Source organism: Pelophylax lessonae (assembly GCF_965119305.1).
Source record: "Pelophylax lessonae genome assembly, chromosome: 7".
NCBI classification, from domain to species: domain Eukaryota; kingdom Metazoa; phylum Chordata; class Amphibia; order Anura; family Ranidae; genus Pelophylax; species Pelophylax lessonae.
The window spans coordinates 301,389,291-301,416,118 of record NC_138774.1 but is presented as its reverse complement, the minus strand read 5'-3'; the positions used below and the strand labels follow the sequence as shown (position 1 = coordinate 301,416,118).

General features: G+C 48.4%; 1 protein-coding gene across 1 annotated transcript; it reads left to right on the top strand.

Annotated features, from left to right (window-relative positions):
* Positions 1-2,608: 2,608 nt before the first annotated feature.
* ITGB1BP2 (integrin subunit beta 1 binding protein 2) lies at positions 2,609-24,888 on the top strand. The gene is made up of 11 exons (XM_082264721.1): positions 2,609-2,755; positions 4,534-4,583; positions 4,664-4,720; positions 11,223-11,371; positions 11,757-11,860; positions 12,006-12,061; positions 12,149-12,219; positions 12,793-12,904; positions 22,663-22,773; positions 23,833-23,895; positions 24,612-24,888. Exons 1-11 carry the CDS (start codon positions 2,659-2,661, stop codon positions 24,825-24,827), a joined length of 1,086 nt encoding a protein of 361 aa, XP_082120847.1. The 5' UTR covers positions 2,609-2,658; the 3' UTR covers positions 24,828-24,888.
* The last annotated feature ends 1,940 nt before the right edge of the window (positions 24,889-26,828 follow it).

Genomic DNA, 26,828 nt, shown 5'->3' with positions numbered 1-26,828 from the left:
AGCATGAGGCCATACCTGGACCCTATAGAGGGGGTCAGTGTCACTACTGGTAGTATGAGGAGATACCTGGACCCTATAGAGGGGGTCAGTGTCACTACTGGTAGTATGAGGCCATACCTGGACCCTATAGGAGGGGGTCAGTGTCACTACTGGTAGTATGAGGCCATACCTGGACCCTATAGAGGGGCTCAGTGTCACTACTGGTAGTATGAGGCCATACCTGGACCCTATAGAGGGGGTCAGTGTCACTACTGGTAGTATGAGGAGATACCTGGACCCTATAGAGGGGGTCAGTGTCACTACTGGTAGTATGAGGAGATACCTGGACCCTATAGAGGGGCTCAGTGTCACTACTGGTAGCATGAGGTCATACCTGGACCCTATAGAGGGGGTCAGTGTCACTACTGGTAGTATGAGGCCATACCTGGACCCTATAGAGGGGGTCAGTGTCACTACTGGTAGCATGAGGCCATACCTGGACCCTATAGAGGGGGTCAGTGTCACTACTGGTAGCATGAGGCCATACCTGGACCCTATAGAAGGGGTCAGTGTCACTACTGGTAGTATGAGGCCATACCTGGACCCTATAGAGGGGGGTCAGTGTCACTACTGGTAGCATGAGGCCATACCTGGACCCTATAGAGGGGGTCAGTGTCACTACTGGTAGTATGAGGAGATACCTGGACCCTATAGAGGGGGTCAGTGTCACTACTGGTAGTATGAGGCCATACCTGGACCCTATAGAGGAGATACCTGGACCCTATAGAGGTTGCACAGGCAGTCCAACTCCTCCAGGATGGCATCAATACCTCCCATTGGCAGAAGGTTTGCTGTGCCCCAGCACAGTCTCAGGAGCATGGAGGAGATTCCAGGAGACAGGCAGTTACTCTAGGAGAGCTGGACAGGGCTGTAGAAGGTCCTTAACCCATCAGCAGGACCGGTATCTGCTCATTTGTGCAAGGAGGAACAGAAGGCCATACAAACTACTGAGGACCATTCTGAGGTCCTGCAGTGAAATAAGGAGGTATGGAGACTAGACATGAGGAGGTATGGAGGTCAGACATGAGGAGGTATGGAGACTAGACATGAGGAGGTATGGAGGTCAGACATGAGGAGGTATGGAGACTAGACATGAGGAGGTATGGAGGTCAGACATGAGGAGGTATGGAGACTAGACATGAGGCGGTATGGAGACTAGACATGAGGAGGTATGGAGACTAGACATGAGGAGGTATGGAGGTCAGACATGAGGAGGTATGGAGGTCAGACATGAGGAGGTATGGAGGTCAGACATGAGGAGGTATGGAGGTCAGACATGAGGAGGTATGGAGACTAGACATGAGGAGGCATGGAGACTAGACATGAGGCTGTATGAAGACTAGACATGAGGCGGTATGGAGGTCAGACATGAGGAGGTATGGAGGTCAGACATGAGGAGGTATGGAGACTAGACATGAGGCGGTATGGAGACTAGACATGAGGCGGTATGGAGGTCAGACATGAGGAGGTATGGAGACTAGACATGAGGCGGTATGGAGACTAGACATGAGGCGGTATGGAGGTCAGACATGAGGAGGTATGGAGGTCAGACATGAGGAGGTATGGAGGTCAGACATGAGGAGGTATGGAGGTCAGACATGAGGAGGTATGGAGACTAGACATGAGGAGGTATGGAGACTAGACATGAGGCGGTATAGAGGCCAGACATGAGGAGGTATGGAGGTCAGACATGAGGAGGTATGGAGGTCAGACATGAGGAGGTATGGAGACTAGACATGAGGAGGTATGGAGACTAGACATGAGGCGGTATAGAGGCCAGACATGTATGGAGGCCAGACAAGAAGAGATATGGAGAGTGAACATGACTAGGTATGAAGGGTGGACATGAAGAGGTATGGAGAGTGGATATGAGGAGGTATGGAGGCCAGACATGAGGAGGTATGGAGGCTGGACATGAGGAGGTATGGAGGTCAGACATGAGGAGGTATGGAGGTCAGACATGAGGAGGTATGGAGACTAGACATGAGGAGGTATGGAGACTAGACATGAGGCGGTATAGAGGCCAGACATGAGGAGGTATGGAGGTCAGACATGAGGAGGTATGGAGGTCAGACATGAGGAGGTATGGAGACTAGACATGAGGAGGTATGGAGACTAGACATGAGGCGGTATAGAGGCCAGACATGTATGGAGGCCAGACAAGAAGAGATATGGAGAGTGAACATGACTAGGTATGAAGGGTGGACATGAAGAGGTATGGAGAGTGGATATGAGGAGGTATGGAGGCCAGACATGAGGAGGTATGGAGGCTGGACATGAGGAGGTATGGAGGCTGGACAAGAGGAGGTATGAAGAGTGGACATGAGGAGGTATGGAGGCCGGACATGAGGAGGTATAGAGGCCTAGCATGAGGAGGTATAGAGGCCGGACATGAGGAGGTATAGAGGCCGGACATGAGGAGGTATAGAGGCCGGACATAAGGAGGTATGGAGACTAGACATGAGGAGGTATAGAGACCGGACAGCCAGGCAGCTGGTATTCTCAGAAGGAGGCTTGCAATGACTGCTCTCTTTTTTTGTGTTCTGTTGCAGAGATTCGCTGTACAGCTTCACCCCTCCCCCTCCTTCACCGAGGATCTCCCCTCCTCCTCCTGGTACGATGAGTTGTCAGGTGACCCCGGACCCCTCCGGTGACTTTGTGCTCTGCTATAACAAGGGGTGCGGACAGAGATTCCTCATTGCCAACAATCCTACAGGTAAGTGTCCTGGAAGGAGGTGAGTGAATGTGTGCCAGCAAAATACATAGATGTTCATCCAGTCCTGAGATTTACACAGCTCTGCCACACAGCACAGCCAGGTGGATGACGCTGATAACAGTTACAGTGGTGTCCTCCCTCCACCCCCAGCCTGCTGACTGGACAATGAAAGACTGATGAGGTCATCCCTATGCTCACTTTGCTCTCTCCTCCTATCAGCACGTTCCTTGTCATCATATCTGCATGCAGCACACCTGATTGTCTCCCCTCTCCCCCAGTCTGAGCTCTGCTGTACAGGAGATTGCATGAGGCGGACACCAATCAGATTTAGGAACTCTATCTAGATGAGTACAAATACAATCGATCGATAATGATGTGGTAATGAATATGTGTCATGTGTGCCTGTAGTGCCGTTTAAAGCCCAACCCCGGGAAAATGAAAAGTCCTTCCTTGCAGTGGGACAACACCTGTTACCTGCTTGTGTCTATCTGGGGGAGGGGAAAACCTCAGCAGACGGCGCTCCCCCATGCTCTGGTGGTGGACTGTTCCTTGACATCCTCATGTTAAATGTAGAGCTATGGTCCCAGTATCCAGGGCAGCCATCACAAATGTCGGGGCCCCTTACACAGCTTTAGGCCTGACCCCTTTAATCAGAGTTTACCCCTTTAATTAAGGTCCTAAAGTTCCCCCCTTACATCAGAGTCCCCAGAGTTTCCCTCCTATCATCAGTGTTCCCTCCTTACATCAGGGTCCCAAGAGTCCCTTCTTCTTATATCAGGTCCCTTCTTCTACAGAGCCCCCCCCCCCTCCTTAAATCCAGGTCACCAGAGTCCCCCCCTTTCATCAGTGTTCCCAGAGTCACCCCCCCTTACATCAGGGTCCCCAGAGTTCCCCCTCCTTAAATTCGGGTCACCAGAGTGTCCCCTCCTTAAATTCGGGTCACCAGAGTTTGCACTTACATCAGGGACCCCACTTTCATTAGGCTCCCCAAAGTCTCTCCTTACATTAGGATCCCAAAGACCCCCCTTACATCATGGTTCCTAGAGCCTATTCCCTTTCAATAGGGTCCCCTAAGTTAGAAGAGGTTTAGGAAAATAGTTGGGGTAGTGGAAGGGGAGGACGGAGCATTGTGAAGATCTCCGCTTACATCAGGATCTATTCCTTCCTATTGCAGCAGTCGGCTACAGGACAGGTAGAAGCTGGAAGGCTGGGCGCTGGGACCGGATAAGTTTGGAGGAGCAACTTCCTCCTCCTCTGAATGCCGGGGCTTGGGTGAGGGGCAAGCTCTGATTGCTGGACAGCCTGTGCTGTTGTAGAGCAGCTCAGCTGTGGAAACAAGGACACTGACTGGGTATTTGGCAGGATGCTCTGGGGGGTGGGGTTTGGATCCAGCAACAACTGGTTGGTTGTGGCTCGGGCCCCTCAGGATGCCTGGGCCCCATACATGTGTATGGGCTGTCCCCCCCTGATGGCAGCCCTGCCTGTATCAATCTTGATGACGTCAGAGGACCTTAGACTGCCGGAGTGTAGGTTAGAAGAGGTGGTGAGGACCAGTCTAGCAGCATGGAGGAGCCTGCGGGAGCGGAGGATCCAGGCAGTAAAATGGCTGCACCCGATCCCTGTAGGCACAAATGAGCAGTTGACCCTTGCAGTACGGGCACAGCCTCACTACTAGGAGGACATTCATGGAGGTCAGCTTTAGAAAAGGCTTGTTATGAAGGTCAGATGAAGTAGATAATACTAAACTCAGACAAGTTTCTCTTTCCCCTCCTCCATAGACGCTTGTCTCTTCCACCCCGGATATCCCATCTTCCATGACGCTCTGAAGGTCAGTACTTCTCCTGCCGATCTCACACTCAGTTCTCGATGTTCTGGTTGTTGTCACTGAGGATTTGTTTTCTGTCTCAGGGTTGGTCCTGCTGCCGGAAACGCACCACAGACTTCTCCGAATTCCTGGCCATCAAGGTGAGTTCCTGCGCCACTAACCTCCCTCTGTGTGCCAGCCGCTTTATTTTCTGGCGCCCCGCGTGGTGCCCAACATGTGAGCCATCTCATCCATCATCTCACAGGTGGCCTCAGATTCCCACAGACCCTCCAAAATCTTCCCTGTGATTGGAAGACCTTCTAGCTACAAAATGGGGCAACGCCATATGTTTGTTTGCCCATGGTGTTTGGAATTGAATATCCAACAAGCTCATATAGATGTGATGGGTGGAGGAACTCGAGTGTCCTGCACCGAGCCCTGACCTCAACCCTACAGAACACCATTGGGATGAGGTCTTCTCACCCAACATCAGTATCTGCCCTTAACCCTATGGAACACCATTGGAATGAGTCTTCTCATCCCAAAGGTGTTGGGTAGGTTTGAGGTCATGGAGGAACTCGAGTGTCCTGCACAGAGCCCTGACCTCATCCCTACTGATCACCTTTGGGATGAATTGGAACACTGATTGTAAGCCAGGTCCTCTCATCGAACATCAGTACCTGACCTCATAAATGGGCCCAAATTTCCATAGAGACCCTCCAAATCTTGTGGAAAATCCACAGATTGCCTCATTTTCAAACTTCTTTATTGAGGTTTTAGGCAGTAGTTGAGACTTCAAGAATGAACTGTTGAAACTACAGTTTGACCAGATGAGAGGATCCCTTAGTAAACCAGGTCAGTGTCGGAGACTGTTGATGGAGTAGAGATGGAGATCCTGTGTAGTGAAAAATCTTGAAGATAATGGCATCTGTTGAGATGATGGCCTATGGTTCAAGGGAATTTACTTTGGTAAGGAGAGTTTTACCAGATACTTTTGTAGGCCAAGTGAGAGACTAGTTTAGCTTGGTCATAACCTTATCTGCTTTCTGAGGCTGTGGTACTGAGTGTATGCCAGCGTTGTCATAAGTCAAGGGTTGTGGGTTCGAATCCTCAAACCACCTTTGCAGACTTCTTTATTGAACATTTAGGAAGCAGTTGAGATTGTGCTCTGTGGTTCAAGAGAATGGCCTGGTAAATAGAAATAGAAATACCAAGTAGGGGACTAGTCTAAGTCTGAGGATAGCAATTGAGTACAATTTTTCGGCCACTAATATAATAAGTAATGATAATACAACTACTGGAGTAGACAATCTTGTCTTCTTTGCTGGTGGCGTTGTGAGTATGGCAGTGGCTACATAAATGCAATGCTTGTAAGTTCGAATCCCAAGGTAGTCACCTGCCTGACTTTATTTATTAAAGTTGCAGAAAATCATAGCAACCAATTGGCTTTCAGATTGGATACTTGGTTGCTTGTGGTTACTGTACTTTGTAGGCAGCAGTTGAGATGGTGTCCTGTGGTTCAAGGCAATGGAGTCTTGAAAGGAGGAGGCGAAGTGGGAGACTAGTCTGGGTCTGATGGTAGCAAATTAGTTAAATGTTTGAATATTATTGCGCAAGTCGTATGAAATTCCATGATATTAAAGTTCTAGTCCAGAGAACCTATTACCATCCAAGGTGATGGCCTTGTGGGTAAGGCACTGAGCTAGCAAGTAACGTAGTTGCGAGATCAAATCCCCGGATGGCCACCTTTTCAGGTTCATTTATTAAAATTACAAAAAACCTAAAGCAACCAATCAATGTAATGAAACGATTAGGATCAGAGGACTTATCCTTTCCTAATTGCTATGAATTATTGCACTTTGTAGGCAGCAGTTGAGATAGTGTCCCGTGATTTGTGGCAATGGACTCTTGAAGGTACAGTTTTACCAGATGGGAAATTCCTCAAGGCCAAATGAGAGATTTGTCTAGGTCCGACGTTAGTCTGAGGCAATGGCCTTGTGTGTAAGGTGCTGGGCTAGCAAGAAATGTAGTTGCGGGATCGAATCCCTAGTTGACCACCTTTTCAGATTCATTTAAAAAAAACGTAAAGCAGCCAATCACCTTTCAGAGGATTTATCCTTTCCTAATTGCTATGAATTATTGCACGTTGTAGGCAGCAGTTGAGATAGAGCCCCGTGGTTCACGGCAATGGACTCTTCAAAGTACAGTTTCACCAAATGGGAATTTCCTCCAGGCCAAGTGGCAGACTAGTCTAGGGTTTGATGGTAGCAATTTAGTAAAATATTCACATTCATTAAGCCCCAGTCAAAGATATTAAAGGTCTACTTTTAAGCTCCACTTTTAAGCTCCACCCACCATCTGAGACAATAGCCTAGCATGTAGGCTGCTTAACTCACAAACGCTGAGTTTGCAAGTTCGAATCCTCAAGCAACCACCTTTTTCATGATTCAGTTACATAAACTGAAGACACCCATAATACCCAATCAACGTTCAGATTGGTATTATTTCAATATGGTCGCTTTGGGTTGTTGCACTTTGCAAGCAGCAAATATAGATATTGCTCATCAAATAGAGTTTTACCATATCCTTTGGAAGGTCAAGTAGGAGACTAGTTTTTTTTTATATGATTGCAATTTAGTACAATGTTTGAACATTAATCCACCGATCATATGGTATGTCATGATGATATTACAACTGTGGTTAGGGAGCCGACCACCATCTGAGGCTATAGCCTTGTGGGTATGTTGGCGATCTCTCAAACAAGATGGTTGTGGGTTCAAATCCCCGCATGGTTCACATTTTATTTATTAAGGTTGTAAATACTGCTGAAACCAATAGCATCCAATCCCCTTTAGAATCCTCTTCATATCGCTTGCTATGAGTTACTACACTTTTCAGCTTGAATTTAGGATGTATAGGCACTGCTGTCAGGTTTGAGTATCCAGGTCTGTGGCGCAGCAAGTAAGACGGTGACTGCGGAGTCTGAAGGCCATGAGTTCGATACCCAAAGCAGATCACAGAAGTTGTCTACTTAGCGCGGAACACAGCACCTATGTGCATGGTGGCGTCTCTGCGTAATGAGAGCGGACCTTCTCCCCGGATAACCATGATGTGGATGACCTTGGAAACGTGTGCAGGAAGCCTCAACGAAATGAGTTCCAACCATGGAGTCGGGGACCTTGGAATCATGTGAATGAAGAAGCCGCAATGAAGTTCCAACGATGAAGTCGGTGACCTTGGAATCCTGTGAATGAAGAAGCCGTAATGAAGTTCCAACGATGAAGTCGGTGACCTTGGAATCATGTGAATGAAGAAGCCGTAATGAAGTGCCAACGATGAAGTCGGTGACATTGGAATAATGTGAATGAAGAAGCCAAGATGCAATCGTGAATGGAGCCTAATCAGTAAAGGTGTACGTGCAACCACAAGCTGTGGAAAGCAGAGCATGCAAGCTGAAGGAAAGTACCCACAACCTAAGAGAGGTTGTGCAATGAGACAAGGAAATAACTTTATATATTTTTTTTTAAATTACGTTTGTATTAATTACCTTCACATGTGTTCCAGGGTCATGCAGGCCCAACCCAACCGATGCGGGGTCAACTGTATCAACTTAGTCAAGTCTTGACCACTTCATCACTGTCTTCACAATTTCATCCAGACAGTCCTTCATAGGACCTCCATTCTCAGCTGTACCGCCCTTCATTGGACCTCCAATCTCAGCCAGACCGCCCTTCATTGGACCTCCAAAGTCTTGGTGCTACTTTGAGGAGGCAAAGTCTTGACCACTGCATCGTAGTCTTCACAATTTCAGCCAGACCGCCCTTTATAGGACCTCCAAAGTCTTGGTGCTACTTTGAGGAGGCATCTTTGCTCGCTCGTGGGAATCGAACCCACAGCCCTCTGATTCAACCTCAGGAAGCTTACATGCCGCGCCACAGAACCAGAAGACAGTAGGACTAGTTGCTAGTGGACCTATATCATGGATCTAGCCTCTCTAAGCCTTTAAAACATAAAACTCTTACCACATCAGAGATTTGAACCGAGAAATCGACAGCCTGCCACATTCAACAGCAGCACACCAACACCACGCACCACAAGCTCCGGCCAGCAAACTGCATTCTCTGTGGAACTTTATTCTGAAGACGACATTAATGAGAACAATTGAAAAACATTTATTGGCCCACAGAACACTAAATTGTTACCACATCAGATTCGAACTAAAGACTCCAGGGCCTTCAGCATTGAACAGCAGCACACCAACTCCATGCACCACAAGCTCTGGACAGAAAGATTTCTTCTCTGTAGAACTTTATTCTGAAGACGACATTAATGAGAACAATTGAAAATCAATAAGTGGCCCACAGAATACTTAGCTGTTACCACATCGGATTCAAACCAAGAAGTTCAGAGCCCTCAGCATTGAGCAGCAGCACACCAACACCATGCACCACAAGCTATGGACAGAAAAATGCCTTCTCTGTAGAATTATATAGATAGATATATAGAATTATATACCAAATACGACATGAGGAGAACAACTAATGGTGGCTCATGAAACTCAAAACTGAGTTCTCTGCCTACAGATTTGAACTCGCAACCTTTAAGCTACAAGCCGAGCGCTCTACACATGGAGCTACATGAAGAGCACGCAGTCATTCACTCTGCAGACCGTTCTATTTTTCAGGACTTCATAACTGCAGTGCTCATATTTTTGGCCACAAATCAGTGCTGGGTTAGCGTTTCACTAAGCAGTAAAGCAAAAGGAAAGGGTTGCAGCTTCCCACATTCTACGCCAGTGGTGGCTTCCATGTTTTTGTCATCCTGGCAGGTTATCTGTATGGCTCAGTGAGGAAGGACATTGGGTTCAACGCACAGCCAGAAGCGGAGTTCATTTTCGCCAACAAGCAGACTGAGTTGCTGTTTGCTCCCCTGGCAGAAAGTTATTGGCAGGAGTGCCTAGCCCAGGCCCATAAATCTATGTGCCGTTCAGATTAACCACCTAAACCTCAGAAGATTTACCCCCCTAATGACCAGGCCATTTTTGCGATAGGGCACTGCTTTACTTTAACTGACAGAATGACCTGGACAAAATAACGGAGTGGGCAACGACATGGCAAATGAGGTTTAATGTGGAGAAGTGTAAGGTTTTGCACTTGGGGACTAAAAACATAAAAGCACAATACACGTTAGGAGGGGAACCCTTGGGGGAATCAAAAATGGAGAAGGATCTGGGAGTCTTGGTTGATGATAGACTCGGCAATAGCATGCAATGTCAAGCGGCAGCTGCCAAAGCCAGCAGAATATTAGCATGCATAAAGAAAGGGATGTATTCCAGAGATAAAACTATAATCCTTCCACTTTATAAAACTCTGGTCCGACCGCATCTGGAGTATTCTGTCCAGTTCTGGTCGCCAGTCCTCAGGAGGGATGTGTTGGAGCTGGAGAGAGTCCAGAGAAGGGCAACTAAACTAATTAGGGGGTTGGAGGACCTTAACTATGAAGAGTGCACCCCTCCCATTCTATCTTTTCATGTGACAACACTGAAGAAATGAGACTTTGCTACAATGTAAAGTAGTGAGTGTACAGCTTGTATAAGTGCCGGTTCGCACTGTTCCGACTTGGTCGCCTGACAAGTAGCGGACCGCGCTGTGCAATTGGAACCGTTCTAATAGGAGTGACACAAGTCGCTCCGACTTAGAAAAAGGTTCCTGCACTACTTTGGGGCGACCTCGGAGCGACTTGCATTGACTTCCATTATGTGAAATCGTTGCAAGCCGCGCCGAAGTCGCGGTGCATGGGTTAGGGCATAACTCGCCTGAAGTCGTGTCGCCCTAGTGTGAACCGATCCTACAGCTTGTATAACAGTGTAAATTTGCTGTCCCCTCAAAATAACTCAACACACAGCCATTAATGTCTAAACCGCTGGCAGCAAAAGTCAGTACACCCCTAAGTGACAATCTCCAAATTGGGCCCAAAGTGTCAATATTTTGTGTGACCACCATTATTTTCCAGCACTGCCTTAACCCTCTTGGGCATGGAGTTCACCAGAGCTTCACAGGTTGTCACTGGAGTCCTCTTCCCCTCCTCCATGATGACATCACAGAGCTGGTGGATGTTAGAGACCTTCCCCTCCTCCACCTTCTGTTTGAGGAGCCCCACAGATGTTCAATAGGGTTTAGGTCTGGAGCCATGCTTGGCCAGTCCATCACCTTTACCCTCAGCTTCTTTAGCAAGGCAGTGGTCATCTTGGAGGTGTTTGGGGTCGTTATGTTGGAATATTGCCCTGCGGCCCAGTCTCTGAAGGGAGGGGATCATGCTCTGCTTCAGTATGTCACAGTACATGTTGGCATTCATGGTTCCCTCGATGAACTGTATCCATTGTATATACCGTATACTGTGTATGTATCCATTGTATATACCGTATACTGTCTATGTATCCATTGTATATACTATATACTTTCTATGTATCCATTGTATATACCGTATACTGTCTATGTATCCATTGTATATACCATATACTGTCTATGTATCCATTGTATATACTATATACTGTCTATGTATCCATTGTATATACCATATACTGTCTATGTATCCATTGTATATACCGTATACTGTGTATCCATTGTTTCCCGGTGTCACCATTGTGGGTCTCTCCTTCCTCAGGGTTGCACTAAGGGGTCACACAGCAATGAGAAACCTCCAGAAACTAAACCCGACATCTCTGGAAGCAAAGCGGGGTGTGACGGCGGGGCCCCTGAGATCATTGTACGGGGCCCCAAGTCTGCAGAGAAGATGATGAAGGAGAGGCCGAGGTAATGATAGTTCATGTCTGTGTGTGGGGGGGGGGGGGAGTGTTGGGTGATGGCGGGCTCCTTCTTCAAGTATAATGATAGATGGTGGGTGGGTGGGGACAGTCCTTATTAAGGAGTTCCTGTGCAGCCCACCCTCTCTGTGGCAATGATATGGAGTTGCCCCCCCTCCATGGGCAATGATATGGAGTTGCCCACCCTCCATGGGCAATGATATGAAGTCCCCCCACCCTCCATGGGCAATGATATGGAGTTACCCCCCCTCTCCATGGGCAATGATATGGAGTTGCGCCTTCATTTGCCAATTATATGGAGTCCCCCCTCCCCCCCCCAGCGGTGTCTGTGTGCACGGTGGGGGTATTACAGTCAGGTCTCTCTGTTGTTGCAGCACACAGGAGGAGATGCGCCCACTTCTAGTGAAAGTTTCCCGCTCATTAGAAGAAGAGTTGGAGAATCTGACGTTGTCGGTGAAGTCGGACGCTCAGATAAAAGGTGAGGAGGGGGGGCGGTATAAGCCCCGGCACAGTTTATGAAGCACGCCCCCCATCTTCTCTGGAAATGTGGAATTTTTGCAGTTATAATCACAGTTTTGCCGTTCTACAACAAATTAATTCATCATCTTTTATGTCTGCTACAGAGGAGGCGGGGGTGGCAGCGCTGGGGACACGGTGTAAACACTCCGGCTGTAAAGAGGTGAGGGGGCGGTAATGTGTGTATGGAGCTGAGGGGGGCGGGAATATCCTTAATTATAGAAGTGATTATCTCCGATCTGCTCTACAGATTTACCAAGGGGCGGAGAGCGAGGAGGGGGCGTGTCTTCATCACCCCGGGGTCCCCGTCTTCCATGAAGGGTGAGGAGATTTCTGTACCCCGACATCCCGTCATTCGCCATTGCCCCGACACCCCACCATTCCCCTGACACCCCGTCATTCAGCAATTACTCAACTTCCCATCATTCGCCATTCCCCCGAATTCCTGCCATTCCCCATTCCCCTGACATCCCGCCATTCCCCCGACATCCCCATTCCCCCAACTTCCTGTCATTCCCCATTCCCCCCGACAACCCCCATTCCCCCGCCTTCCTGTCATTCCCCATTCCCCCCGACAACCCCCATTCCCCCGACTTCCTGTCATTCCCCATTCCCCCCGACATTCCCCCGACACCCCATCATTCCCCATTCCCCTGACATGCGGTCATTCCCCACCATTTCCCGAACACCAGTCATTCCCCCGACTTCCCGTCATTCCCCATTTTCCCGACATCCCTACACACGACATCGCCGACCTTCCCTACGCACGACATGACTGCACTGCACACCATCACACATACATGACACGCACAATGCCTTTCCCCGTCCCATATATACTGCATTCCTTCTGGTGATGTCACAGCTTTCAGTATACACAATGTATCCTCCCTGTAGGATGAAGTATTGGTCCTGCTGCTGCATCAAAACATGCGACTTCAATGAATTCCTGGATCAGAAGGGATGTACTAACGGGAGACATCTGTGGGTGCAAATTCCGGGGAAACAGGTGAGGGCGGGCAGCAATCACCACAACACTAGTCATACTGCTATTACTACTTCTACTAGTGATACTACTACTACTACAACAAATACTACCACTGCCACCACCACCACCACCACGTCATACAGTATGGAGGTGTAATAATATAAATCCTCCAGCAGGGGGAGCCATCATACATTTTGGAGGTGTAATAATATAAATCCTCCAGCAGGTGGCGCCATAATACAGTATGGAGATGAAATAATATAAATTCTCCAGCAGGTGGCACCATCATACAGTATGGAGGTGTAATCATCTAAATCCTCCAGCAGGTGGCGCCATCATACAGTATGGAGGTGTAATAAAATAAATCCTCCAGCAAGTGGCGCCATCATACAGTATGGAGTTGTAATAATATAAATCCTCCAGCAGGTGGCGCCATCATACAGTATGGAGGTGTAATAATATAAATCCTCCAGCAGGGGGTGCCATCATACAGTATGGAGGTGAAATAATATAAATTCTCCAGCAGTTAGCCATCATACAGTATGGAGGTGTAATAATATAAATCATCCAGCAGGGGGAGCCATCATACAGTATGGAGATGTAATAATATAAATCATCCAGCAGGTGGCGCCATCATACAGTATGGAGGTGTAATAATATATATCCTCCAGCAGGTGGCACTATCATACAGTATGGAGGTGTAATATTATAAATCCTCCAGCAGGTGGCACTATCATACAGTATGAAGGTGTAATAATATAAATCCTCCAGCAGGGGGTGCCATCATACAGTATGGAGGTGTAATAATATAAATCCCCCAGTAGGGGGAGCCATCATACAGTATGGAGGTGTAACAATATAAATCCTCCAGCAGGTGGCACCATCATACAAAATGGAGGTGTAATAATATAAATTCTCCAGCAGGGGGAGCCATCATACATTATGGAGGTTAAATAATATAAATCCTCCAGCAGGTGGGGCCGTCGTACAGTATGAGGTGTTATAATACAAAATCCTCCGGCAGGTGGCGCCACCATACAGTATAGAGGTGAAATAATATAAATTCTCCAGCAGGGGGAGCCATCACACAGTATGGAGGTGTAATAATATAAATCCTCGAGCAGGGAGTGCCATCATACAGTATGAAGGTGAAATAATATAAATTCTCCAGCAGTTAACTATCATACAGCATGGAGGTGTAATAATATAAATTCTCCAGCAGGTGGTGCCATCATACAGTATGGAGGTGTAATAATATAAATCCTCCAGCAGGTGGCGCCATCATACAGTATGGAGGTGTAATGATATAAATCCCCCAGCAGGGGGAGCCATCATACAGTATGGAGGTGTAATAATATAAATCCCCCAGCAGGGGGAGCCATCATACAGTACTGTATGGAGGTGTAATAATATAAATCAGAAGCCGAGGTCTCTCCCCCCCCCCCCACCCCACCCTCATAAGAGAGAGAAGCAGAGCTCTCTCCCCCCCCCCCCCACCTTCATAGGAGAGAGAAGCAGAGGTCTCCCCCCCCCCACCCTAACAGGAGAAAGAAGCAGAGGTCTCCCCCCCCCCTCCATCATAGGATAGGGAAGCAGAGGTCTCCCCCCCCACCCTCAAAGGAGAGAGAAGCAGAGGTCTCTCCCCCCCCACCCTCAGAGAGAGAAGCAGAGGTCTCCCCCCCCCCACCCTCATAGGAGAGAGAAACAGAGGTCTCCCCCCCCCCACCCTCATAGGAGAGAGAAACAGAGGTCTCTCCCCCCCCCCCATCATAGGAGAGAGAAGCAGAGGTCTCTCCCCCCACCCTAATAGGAGAGAGAAGCGGAGGTCTCTCCCCCCCCACCCTCATAAGAGAGAGAAGCAGAGGTCTCTCCCCCCCCACCCTCATAGGAGAAAGAAACAGAGGTCTCTCCCCCCCCCCCACCCTCATAGGAGAGAAGCAGAGGTCTAACCCCCCCCCCACCCTCAGAGAGTGAAGCAGAGGTCTCTCCCACCCACCCTCATTGGAGAGAGAAGCAGAGGCCTCCCCCCCCACCCTCATAGGAGAGAGAAGCAGAGGTCTCTCCCCACCCTCATAGGAGAGAGAAGCAGAGGTCTCCCACCCACCTTCATAGGAGAGAGAAGCAGAGGTCTCTCCCCCACCCTCATAGGTGGCGCCATCATACAGTATGGAGGTGTAATAATATAAATCCTGTATGATGGCTCCCCCTGCTGGAGGATTTATATTATTACACCTCCATACTGTATGATGGCGCCACCTGCTGGAGGATTTATATTATTTCACCTCTATACTGTATGATGGCGCCACCTGCTGGAGGATTTATATTAATTCACCTCCATACTGTATGATGGCTCCCCCTGCTGGAGGATTTATATTACACCTCCATACTGTATGATGGCACTCCCTGCTGGAGGATTTATATTATTACACCTCCATACTGTATGATGGCTCCCCCTGCTGGAGAATTGATATTATTTCACCTCCATACTGTATGTTGGCGCCACCTGCTGGAGGATTTTGTATTATAACACCTCCATACTGTATGACGGCCCCACCTGCTGGAGGATTTATATTATTTAACCTCCATAATGTGTCGGCTCCCCCTGCTGGAGAATTTATGTTAGTACACCTCCATACTGTATGATGGCAACACCTGCTGGAGGATTTATATTATTACACCTCCATACTGTATGATTGCTCCACCTGCTGGAGGATTTATATTATTACACCTCCATACTGTATGATGGCGCCACCTTCTGGAGGATTTATATTATTACACCTCCATACTGTATGATGGCTCCCCCTGCTGGAGAATTTATATTATTTCACCTCCATACTGTATGGTGGCGCCACCTGCTGGAGGATTTTGTATTATAACACCTCCATACTGTATGACGGCCCCACCTGCTGGAGGATTTATATTATTTCACCTCCATAATGTATGATGGCTCCCCCTACTGGGGGATATATATTAGACCATCATACAGTATGGAGGTGTTATAATACAAAATCCTACAGCAGGTGGCGCCACCATACAGTATGGAGGTGAAATAATATAAATTCTCCAGCAAACTAGGAGACGGGGGGGGGGGGGCTCAGAAGTAGAGTCAGTCAGGAGGGAGCAGAGGACTGAAGGCAGTTGTAGAGTCAGCAGCGACAGTAGGTCCACAACATCAATTGGCAGGTCTGTGCGGGAAAATCTCAGACCAAACAGGAATAAACATAACCGCCAATTGCGCTTAACTTCCGTAAAACTAAGAGGGGTATATGCTAATGCCAGAAGCCTAGCTAATAAAATGGATGAGTTGGAAATATTAGTACATGAGGAGGACATAGACCTTGTGGGAATAACAGAGACTTGGTTCGACCCCTCACATGACTGGCTGGCCAATATCCAAGGGTATTCGGTGTACCGGAAGGACAGGGTAGGAAAAAGAGGGGGAGGGGTATGTCTCTATGTCAAGAACAATATAAAGGTGATAGAAAGGAGTGACATTACGGATGGGATGAGCATGGAGTTAGAATCTGTGTGGGTTGAACTCCATAGGGAAGGAGAAAAGGGGAAAGTAATTGTGGGGGTTTGCTATAGGCCACCTAACCAAGGGGAGGAGGTAGAGCTGGAATCCTTAGCACTAATGAGTAAAGTGGTAAAATTGGGATCAGTCATCGTATTGGGGGACTTCAATTATCCTGACATTGACTGGGATGAGGGGACTGCACACTCACAGAAGGCCCGCCGATTCACAGAAACCTTACTGGATAATTACATGTCACAGTTGGTGGATTCTCCTACTAGAGAGAATGCAATCCTGGATCTATTGATCACTAATGACCCAGACATAATCTCGGAGGTAGTAGTTCAGGACAACCTGGGCTCTAGCGATCACAGGATGATCACATTTAGTATAAATAACAATATAACAAGGCAAGTGGGGAACATAAGAACCCTAAACTTCAGAAGGGCAAACTTTCCAAAATTGTACTCATTGATGGAAAGGGTAAACTGGGACCAAACCCTGGGATCCCTGACCACTGAGGAAAAATGGGAATGCTTTAGGAACATATTAAGCAAAGGCATCTTGCAGTGCATTCCTATGGGAAATAAATTTAGAAGAGACAAAGCCAAACCTGGCTGGCTAAACCGTAGCGTTAAAAAACTTATTAGGGGAAAAAAATTGGCCTTCAAGAAATATAAATCAGAGGGCACTGTATTGGCTTTCGAGCAATACAAGGAGGCAAATAAGAAAAGTAAACACGAAATCAAAATGGCTAAAATCAACTTTGAGAGACAAATAGCGGAGGATAGTAAAAAAAACCCAAAGAAATTCTTTAAATATATCAACAGCAAAAAAACTAAGGCAGAGCATATTGCACACATAATTAACAATGATGGGAGGATGGTTACAGAGGACACTGAAAAAGCAACCGTGCTAAATGCTTTTTTCTCGTCAGTCTTTACACAGGAAAAGGAGGGGTACACTGACCATGACTGTATGGGGTACACTGACCATGACTGTATGGGGTACACTGACCATGACTGTATGGGGTACACTGACCATGACTGTATGGGGTGCTGTATGGGGTACATTGACCATGACTGTATGGGGTACACTGACCATGACTGTATGGAGGTACACTGACCATGACTGTATGGGGTACACTGACCATGACTGTATGGGGGTACACTGACCATGACTGTATGGAGGTACACTGACCATGACTGTATGGGGTGCTGTATGGGGTACATTGACCATGACTGTATGGGGTACACTGACCATGACTGTATGGGGTACACTGACCATGACTGTATGGGGTACACTGACCATGACTGTATGGGGGTACACTGACCATGACTGTATGGGGTACACTGATCATGACTGTACGGGGTACACTGACCTTGACTGTATGGTTAGTAGTAATACACAGGACTTGCCACTATGGCTAACAGAGGGTGAAATCAGGGAAAGGCTGGATAAACTCAACACAAACAAATCACCAGGCCCGGATGGCGTACATCCGAGAGTACTCAAGGAACTCAGTAAGGTTATATCCAGACCACTGTTCCTGATCTTTGCTGACAGTATTAGGACAGGAGATGTACCAGGGGATTGGAAGAAAGCTAACGTGATTCCGATATTCAAAAAGGGCCAGAGGCATATCCTGGGAAATTATAGGCCTGTCAGTCTGACATCAGTAGTATGTAAACTTCTGGAGGGGATGATAAGGGACTATATCGTAGAGTTTGCTAAAGACAACAACATCATCAGCAGTAATCAGCAGGGGTTTACAAATGGGCGTTCTTGTCAAACCAATCTATTAGCATTCTACGAGGAGGTGAGCTGTGAGCTAGATAGGGGCAGACCAGTGGATGTGGGGTACCTGGATAGGGGCAGACCAGTGGATGTGGTGTACCTGGTTTTCGCTAAGGCGTTTGATACAGTTCCCCACAAGCTCTTAATTTATAAAATAAGGTCTGCAGGTATCGACAGCAGAGTTTGCTTTTGGATACGGAATTGGCTAAAAGGGGCGTGTCCAAAGGGTGGTAATAAACAGCGCATACTCAGACTGGTCTGAGGTAGTAAGCGGGGTCCCCCAAGGCTCAGTCCTGGGACCAACCTTGTTCAATTTATTCATAAACAGCATTGAGGTCGGGATCAGGAGTTCAATTTCAGTTTTTGCAGATGACACAAAATTGGGCAGGGCAATAACTGCACAGCATGAAGCAGATATCCTACAGAATGACCTGGACAAAATTACAGAGTGGGCAACGACATGGCAAATGAGGTTTAATGTGGAGAAGTGTAAGGTTTTGCACTTGGGGACTAAAAACATAAAATCACAATACACTTTAGGAGGGGAACCCTTGGGGGAATCAAAAATGGAGAAAGATCTGGGAGTCTTGGTTGATGATAGATTAGGCAATAGCATGCAATGTCAAGCAGCAGCTTCCAAAGCCAACAGAATATTAGCATGCATAAAGAAAGGGATGTATTCCAGAGATAAGACTATAATCCTTCCACTTTATAAATCTCTGGTCCGACCGCATCTGGAGTATTCTGTCCAGTTCTGGTCGCCAGTCCTCAGGAGGGATGTGTTGGAGCTGGAGAGAGTCCAGAGAAGGGCAACTAAACTGATTAGGGGATTGGAGGACCTTGACTATGAAGAGCGTCTACAATCGCTTGATTTATTCTCCCTGGAGAAGAGACGTCTGAGGGGGGACATGATAGCAATTTATAAATATCTTAATGGGGATCCCAGCTTAGAAAAAAAGCTGTTCATTCGAAGGGATTGCATGAGGACTCGAGGGCATACAATGCGATTAGAGGAGAAACGTTTTAACCTCAGGCAACGTGGGGGGTTCTTTACTGTTAGGGCTACAAGACTGTGGAATTCTCTACCACAAGAGGTGGTTTCTGCGGGAAGTATGGGAGACTCTTAGACTTACATCTCAGGGATCAGAACATTCAGGGGTATGAGAGATGATTACAGCCACACACACCTACACAGGTTGAACTGGATGGACTATTGTCTTTATTCAACCTCACCTACTATGTAACTATGTAACTATGAGGTGTAATAATATAAATCCTCCAGCAGGGGGAGCCATCATACAATATGGAGGTGTAATAATATAAATTCTCCAGCAGGTGGCGCCATCATACAGTATGGAGGTGTAATAATTTAAATCAGAAGCCGAGGTCTCTCCCCCCCCCCCCCCACCCTCATAAGAGAGGGAAGCAGAGGTCTCTCCCCCACCCTCATAGGAGAAAGAAGCAGAGGTCTCTCCCCCGCCCCACTCACATAGTAAAGAGAAGCAGAGGTCTCTCCCCCACCCTCATAGAAGAAAGAAGCAGAGGTCTCTCCCCCCCACCCTCATAGAAGAAAGAAGCAGAGGTCTCTACCCCCCACCCTCATAGGACATAGAAGCAGAGGTCTCTCCCCCCCCCCCCACCGTCATAAGGGAGAGAAGCAGAGGTCTCTCCCCCCCACCCTCATAGAAGAAAGAAGCAGAGGTCTCTCCCCCCCACCCTCATAGGAGAAAGAAGCAGAGGTCTCTCCCCATCCCCCCACCCTCATAGGAGAGAGAAGCAGAGGTCTCTCCCCCCCCCACACCCTCATAGGAGAGAGAAGCAGAGGTCTCCCCCCCCCCACCCTAATAGGAGAGAGAAGCAGAGGTCTCCCCCCCACCCTCATAAGAGAGAGAAGCAGAGGTCTTCCCCCTCACCCTCATTGGAGAGAGAAGCAGAGGTCTCCCCCCCCCCACCACCACCATTGGAGAGAGAAGCAGAGGTCTCTCCCCCCCACCCTCATAGGAGAGAAGCAGAGGTCTAACCCCCCCCCCCAACCCTAAGAGTGAGAAGCAGAGGTCTCTGCCCCCCCACCTTAATAGGAGATAGAAGCAGAGGTCTCTCCCCCCCCCCACCTTCATAAGAGAGAGAAGCAGAGGTCTCTCCCCCCCCCATCATCATAGGAGAGAGAAGCAGAGGTCTCCCCCCCACCCTCATAGGAGAGAGAAGCAGAGGTCTCCCCCCCCCCCCATCATCATAGGAGAGAGAAGCAGAGGTCTCCCCCCACCCTCATAGGAGAGAGAAGCAGAGGTCTCTCCCCCCCACCATCATAAGAGAGAGAAGCAGAGGTCTCTCCCCCCCATCATCATGGGAGAGAGAAGCAGAGGTCTCCCCCCCCCACCCTCATAAGAGAGAGAAGCAGAGGTCTCTCCCCCCATCATCACAGGAGAGAGAGGCAGAGGTCCCCCCCCCCACCCTCATAGGAGAAAGAAGCAGTGGTCTCTCGCCTCTTCACCCTCACAGGAGAGAAACAGAGATCTCCCCCCCCCCCCACCCTAATAGGAGAGAGAAGCAGAGGTCTCTCCCCCCATCCTCATAGGAAAGAGAAGCAGAGGTCTCTCCCCCCCCCCACCCTCATAGGAGAAAGAAGCAGTGGTCCCCCCCCCCCTCCCTCATAGGAGAGAAGCAGAGGTCTCCCCCCCCCCCCCTCAGAGAGAGAAGCAGAGGTCTCTCCCCCCCACCCTCATAGGAGAGAGAAGCAGAGGTCTCTCCCCCCCCACTGTCATAAGGGAGAGAAGCAGAGGTCTCCCCCCCCCACCCTCATAGAAGAAAGAAGCAGAGGTCTCTCCCCCCACCCTCATAGGAGAGAGAAGCAGAGGTCTCTCCCCCCCCATTGGAAAAAGAAGCAGAGGTCCCCCCCCCCACCCTCATAGGAGAGAGAGAAGCAGAGGTCTCCCCCCCCCCCACAGCCCTCATAGGAGAGAGAAGCAGAGGTTTCTCCCCCCCACCCTCATAGGAGAAAGAAGCAGTGGTAGAGAGAGAAGCAGAGGTCTCTCCCCCCCCCACCCTCATAGGAGAGAGAAGCAGAGGTCTCCCCCCCCACCCTCATATGAGAAAGAAGCAGAGGTCTCTCCCCCCCCCCCACCATCATAGGAGAGAGAAGCAGAGGTCTCTCCCCCCCCCCACCCTAATGGGAGAGAGAAGCAGAGGTCTCTCCCCCCCCACCATCACAGGAGAGAGAAGCAGAGGTCTCTCCCCCCACCCTTATAGGAGAAAGAAGCAGCCGTCTCCCCCCCCCCCACCCTCATAGGAGAGAGAAGCAGAGGTCTCTCCCCCCCATCCTCATAGGAGAGAGAAGCAGAGGTCTCTCCCCCACCCTCATAGGAGAGAGAAGCAGAGGTCTCTCCCCCCCCACCCTCATAGGAGAGAGAAGCAGAGGTCTCCCTCCCCCACCCTCATAGGAGAAAGAAGTAGAGGTCCCCCCCCCCTCATAGGAGAGAGAAGCAGAGGTTCCCCCCCCCCCTCATAGGAGAGAGAAGCAGAGGTCCCCCCCACCCCCACCCTCATAGGAGATCTTCTATCATTCCTATCCGGAGGTCTGACAGAAATCTCATTGGTCCGGCCTCTTATATATACCGGACCACCCAGAAATAGAAGGGGTCCAATATACAGGAAGCAGCACGAGATCAACTCTATTAATAAATTATATGTAGAAAAAGAAATCCAACGCGTTTTGGGGGTTCAGATGCCCCCTGATGAAGGAATATTCCAACCCTGAAACGCGTCGGGTTCTTTTTCTACAGATGATCACTTCAGACTCCTCCATCGTTCGTGTGGAGATACTGCTGATTATTCTTTAGATGAATAGTCAGGATGTCCCTTACTTTCCCCAGGGGAATGGGGCAGTGGGGGAGGTAACCATGGAAGGGGGGGGGGTAACAATGGAGGGGGGGGGGTAACCATGGAAGGGGGGAGGTATCCATATGGGGGGGAGGTAACCATAGAGGGGGGGGATTACCATGGGGGGGGAGGAGGGTAACCATGGAGGGGGGGTAACCATGGAAGGAGGGAGGTAACATAGAGGGAGGGGGATAACCATGGAGGGAGGAGGTAACCATGGAGGGGGGGTAAACATGGATGGGAGTAACCATGGAAGGGGGAGGTATCCATGGAGGAAGGGTAACCATGTGGGGGGGGGTAACCATGGAAGTGAGGTAACCATAAAGCGGGGGATGACCATGGAGGGGGGAGAGGGTAACCATGGAGGGGGGTAACCATGGAGGGGGGGTAACCATGGAAGGGGGAGGTATCCATGTGGGGGGGTAACCATGGAGGGGGGGTAACCATGGAAGGGGGAGGTATCCATGTGGGGGGGTAACCATGGAGGGGGGAGAGGGTAACCATGTGGCCATGTGGGGTAGGGGGGTAGGTGAACCTGTAGTTTGTTGGGGTGACACGTCCTCACCCCGGTCTGTCTGTCCGTCTCTCCCAGGAAGTGGCATGTCGCTATGACTGGCATCAGACCGCCACCCTCCTCGTTATCACCGTTTATGCCAAAACTTCCATCCCGGATCTCACCGACATCACCGCCAACCGCACCCAGGTGAGGGGACCTGTACTGTATATGCATGGATATCGGGGGTGCCTAGGCACAATAAATGCATGGATATCGGGGGTGCCTAGGCACAGTAAATGCATGGATATCGGGGGTGCCTAGGCACAGTAAATTCATGGATATCGGGGGTGCCTAGGCACAGTAAATGCATGGATATCGGGGGTGCCTAGGCACAGTAAATGCATGGATATCAGGGGTGCCTAGGCACAGTAAATGCATCGATATGGGGGGTGCCTAGGCACAGTAAATGCATGGATATCGGGGGTGCCTAGGCACAGTAAATGCATGGATATCGGGGGTGCCTAGGCACAGTAAATGCATGGATATCGGGGGTGCCTAAGCACAGTAAATGCATGGATATCGGGGGTGCCTAGGCACAGTAAATGCATGGATATCTGGGGTGCCTAGGCACAGTAAATGCATGGATATCGGGGGTGCCTAAGCACAGTAAATGCATGGATATCGGGGGTGCCTAGGCACAGTAAATTCATGGATATCGGGGGTGCCTAGGCACAGTAAATGCATGGATATCGGGGGTGCCTAGGCACAGTAAATGCATGGATATCGGGGGTGCCTAGGCACAGTAAATGCATGGATATCGGGGGTGCCTAGGCACAGTAAATGCATGGATATCGGGGGTGCCTAGGCACAGTAAATGCATGGATATCAGGGGTGCCTAGGCACAGTAAATGCATGGATATCGGGGGTGCCTAGGTACAGTAAATGCATGGATAGCGAGGGTGCCTAGGCAGGAAGTGGACTGATATCGGGGGTGCCTAGGCACAGGAAGTGGACTGATATCAGGTGTGCCTAGGCACAGGAAGTTCTAGTTCTCAGGAGGATATAGGATGAGGTGTAATTTCTGGGTGGACATTAATATTACAGATAAATATTCCTATAAGAGAAGGAAGGTTTCCCGCACAGGAAAGGATTTGGGTCAGTTGATGGAATTGTTGGCTGACCTCTCCGGTCCGGGAACTGACCAATCCATGTTCTAGAGATGTGACCCCAATACCTGTGACACCATTCTTCTGCCTCTCTTCACAGCTGGACATTCACATCACCTTTCAGAAGGACAAAGAATTCCGGAAGAGGGTGGAGCTATGGGGGGTAAGTATGATATTGGGTGATTCCTATTGGGCGTCTTCTCTCTCTGAAGGTTGGGATGAAATTACATTTCTTAATCAGAGAAATATGAAACGTTGGTTATTAATTCTTTATCTTCAGCTTTGGGGGGTGGAGCCTTAGTCTCCTTTTCACATTCTTAGCTGTGTGGCGTTAACAGAGCTCAATAGCTTAAGATCAAGTTTAAAAAAACAGCAGTTCCTCCTCTTTTAAAGAGCAAGTGAGTTGACCCCACCCCTCCAGAACAGCAACTCCTCCCCTATTTGCTGGCAGTCTTCTTAGCTAACCCACAGTGCTCTGGAAATCCTGTATGGAATGTGTAATAATAAAAATGGGAAATTCTAAACCTTTGTAGTGTCCAATAAAAATGAAGCCGACTCTTATTAATCAGCCTTTGGACTTTAGTACTAGATCACCTGACATCTTTTTTCCTGGGGGGAGATTTCTCTTCATTTCCTGTCCTGTCCACACAGCAGGAAGTGAGAGAAAATCTCTCCAATCTTCGTTGTCACCAGAACAGGTGTCCCCCATTGGAAGATTTCTCCTCTTTTCCTTTTTTGGTGACAACTCAAACTTTTGGATCTCCCCCCACTTTCTCTCTCTGTGACACCGGGACAGAGATAAAGAAAAGGAATAGGAAGTATGGGGGGGGCAGTGTTTGACACTCTCCAGTTACGGAACGTTCTCTTTGGTCTTGACAGGTCATTGATGTGGATAAAAGTTTCGTGAGTTTATTTCCCACAAAGGTGGAAATCACTCTGAAGAAGTCGGACCCGGTGACATGGGGCAGATTGGAGCTGACGGTCTCCACCCCCCAGATTACGACCGAAGCCGAACCGGAAGTGACACCCCAGGAAGGTTTCGAAGAGGATTCTGACGACAGCCTGAGCTGGTCAGAGGATGAGGAACCCGAGTGAGACGTCACCACGTCCCGAAGAATGGAATTCATTTACATCCCCGCTTTTATGTTTTCTTCTTTGTATTACATATCAGATATCAGTGTGACATTATATGGTCAAAAGTTTGTGAACCCCCCCCAACCATCACACCTCTGTGAGTTCACCAGACATCCCATTCCAAATCCAAGGCCAATATTATGGAGTTGCTCCCCATGGCCATTAATATAGAGATGCCCCTTCCATAACCAATATTATTGAATTGCCCCCCATGGCCATTAATATAGAGGTGCCCCTTCCATGACCAATATTATGGAGTTTCTCCCCATGGCCATTAATATAGAGGTGCCCCTTCCATAACCAATATTATGGAGTTTCTCCCTATGGTCATTAATATAGAGGTGCCCCTTCCATAACCAATATTATGGAGTTTCTCCCCATGGTCATTAATATAGAGGTGCCCCTTCCATGACCAATATTATGGAGTTTCTCCCCATGGTCATTAATATAGAGGTGCCTCTTCCATGACCAATATTATGGAGTTTCTCCCTATGGTCATTAATATAGAGGTGCCTCTTCCATGACCAATATTATGGAGTTTCTCCCCATGGTCATTAATATAGAGGTGCCTCTTCCATGACCAATATTATGGAGTTTCTCCCTATGGTCATTAATATAGAGGTGCCCCTTCCATAACCAATATTATGGAGTTTCTCCCCATGGTCATTAATATAGAGGTGTCCCTTCCATAACCAATATTATGGAGTTTCTCCCCATGGTCATTAATATAGAGATGCCCCTTCCATGACCAATATTATGGAGTTTCTCCCCGTGGTCATTAATATAGAGGTGCCCCTTCCATGACCAATATTATGGAGTTTCTCCCCGTGGTCATTAATATAGAGGTGCCCCTTCCATGACCAATATTATGGAGTTGCTCCCCATGGCTATTAATATAGAGGTGCCCCTTCCATAACCAATATTATGGAGTTTCTCCCCATGGTCATTAATATAGAGGTGCCCCTTCCATGACCAATATTATGGAGTTTCTCCCCATGGTCATTAATATAGAGGTGCCTCTTCCATGACCAATATTATGGAGTTTCTCCCTATGGTCATTAATATAGAGGTGCCTCTTCCATGACCAATATTATGGAGTTTCTCCCCATGGTCATTAATATAGAGGTGCCTCTTCCATGACCAATATTATGGAGTTTCTCCCTATGGTCATTAATATAGAGGTGCCCCTTCCATAACCAATATTATGGAGTTTCTCCCCATGGTCATTAATATAGAGATGCCCCTTCCATAACCAATATTATGGAGTTTCTCCCCATGGCTATTAATATAGAGGTGCCCCTTCCATGACCAATATTATGGAGTTTCTCCCCGTGGTCATTAATATAGAGGTGCCTCTTCCATGACCAATATTATGGAGTTTCTCCCCGTGGTCATTAATATAGAGGTGCCCCTTCCATGACCAATATTATGGAGTTGCTCCCCATGGCTATTAATATAGAGGTGCCCCTTCCATAACCAATATTATGGAGTTTCTCCCCATGGTCATTAATATAGAGGTGCCCCTTCCATGACCAATATTATGGAGTTGCTCCCCATGGCTATTAATATAGAGGTGCCCCTTCCATAACCAATATTATGGAGTTTCTCCCCGTGGTCATTAATATAGAGATGCCCCTTCCATGACCAATATTATGGAGTTGCTCCCCGTGGTCATTAATATAGAGGTGCCCCTTCCATGACCAATATTATGGAGTTGCTCCCCATGGCCATTAATATAGAGGTGCCCCTTCCATGACCAATATTATGGAGTTGCTCCCCATGGTCATTAATATGGAGTTGCCCAACATTGCCATATACGTGGCTATACCATCTTCCACTCTTCTGGGAAGACGGATTGAGAAGACCTGAATCACCATCAGGGTTCCAATTCATCCCAAAGGTGTTCAGTAGGATTGAGGTCAGGGCTTGGAGCTTGTTGGACATCCAATTCCAAAACCATGG

Excerpts from the sequence above, each read along its gene's own strand:
- ITGB1BP2 (XM_082264721.1), top strand. The coding sequence starts at position 2,659 with ATGAGTTGTCAGGTGACCCCGGACCCCTCCGGTGACTTTGTGCTCTGC. Across the intron at positions 11,861-12,005 it reads GTCGGACGCTCAGATAAAAG|AGGAGGCGGGGGTGGCAGCG; the intron begins GTGAGGAGGGGG and ends TGTCTGCTACAG. Across the intron at positions 12,905-22,662 it reads TGCAAATTCCGGGGAAACAG|GAAGTGGCATGTCGCTATGA; the intron begins GTGAGGGCGGGC and ends CGTCTCTCCCAG.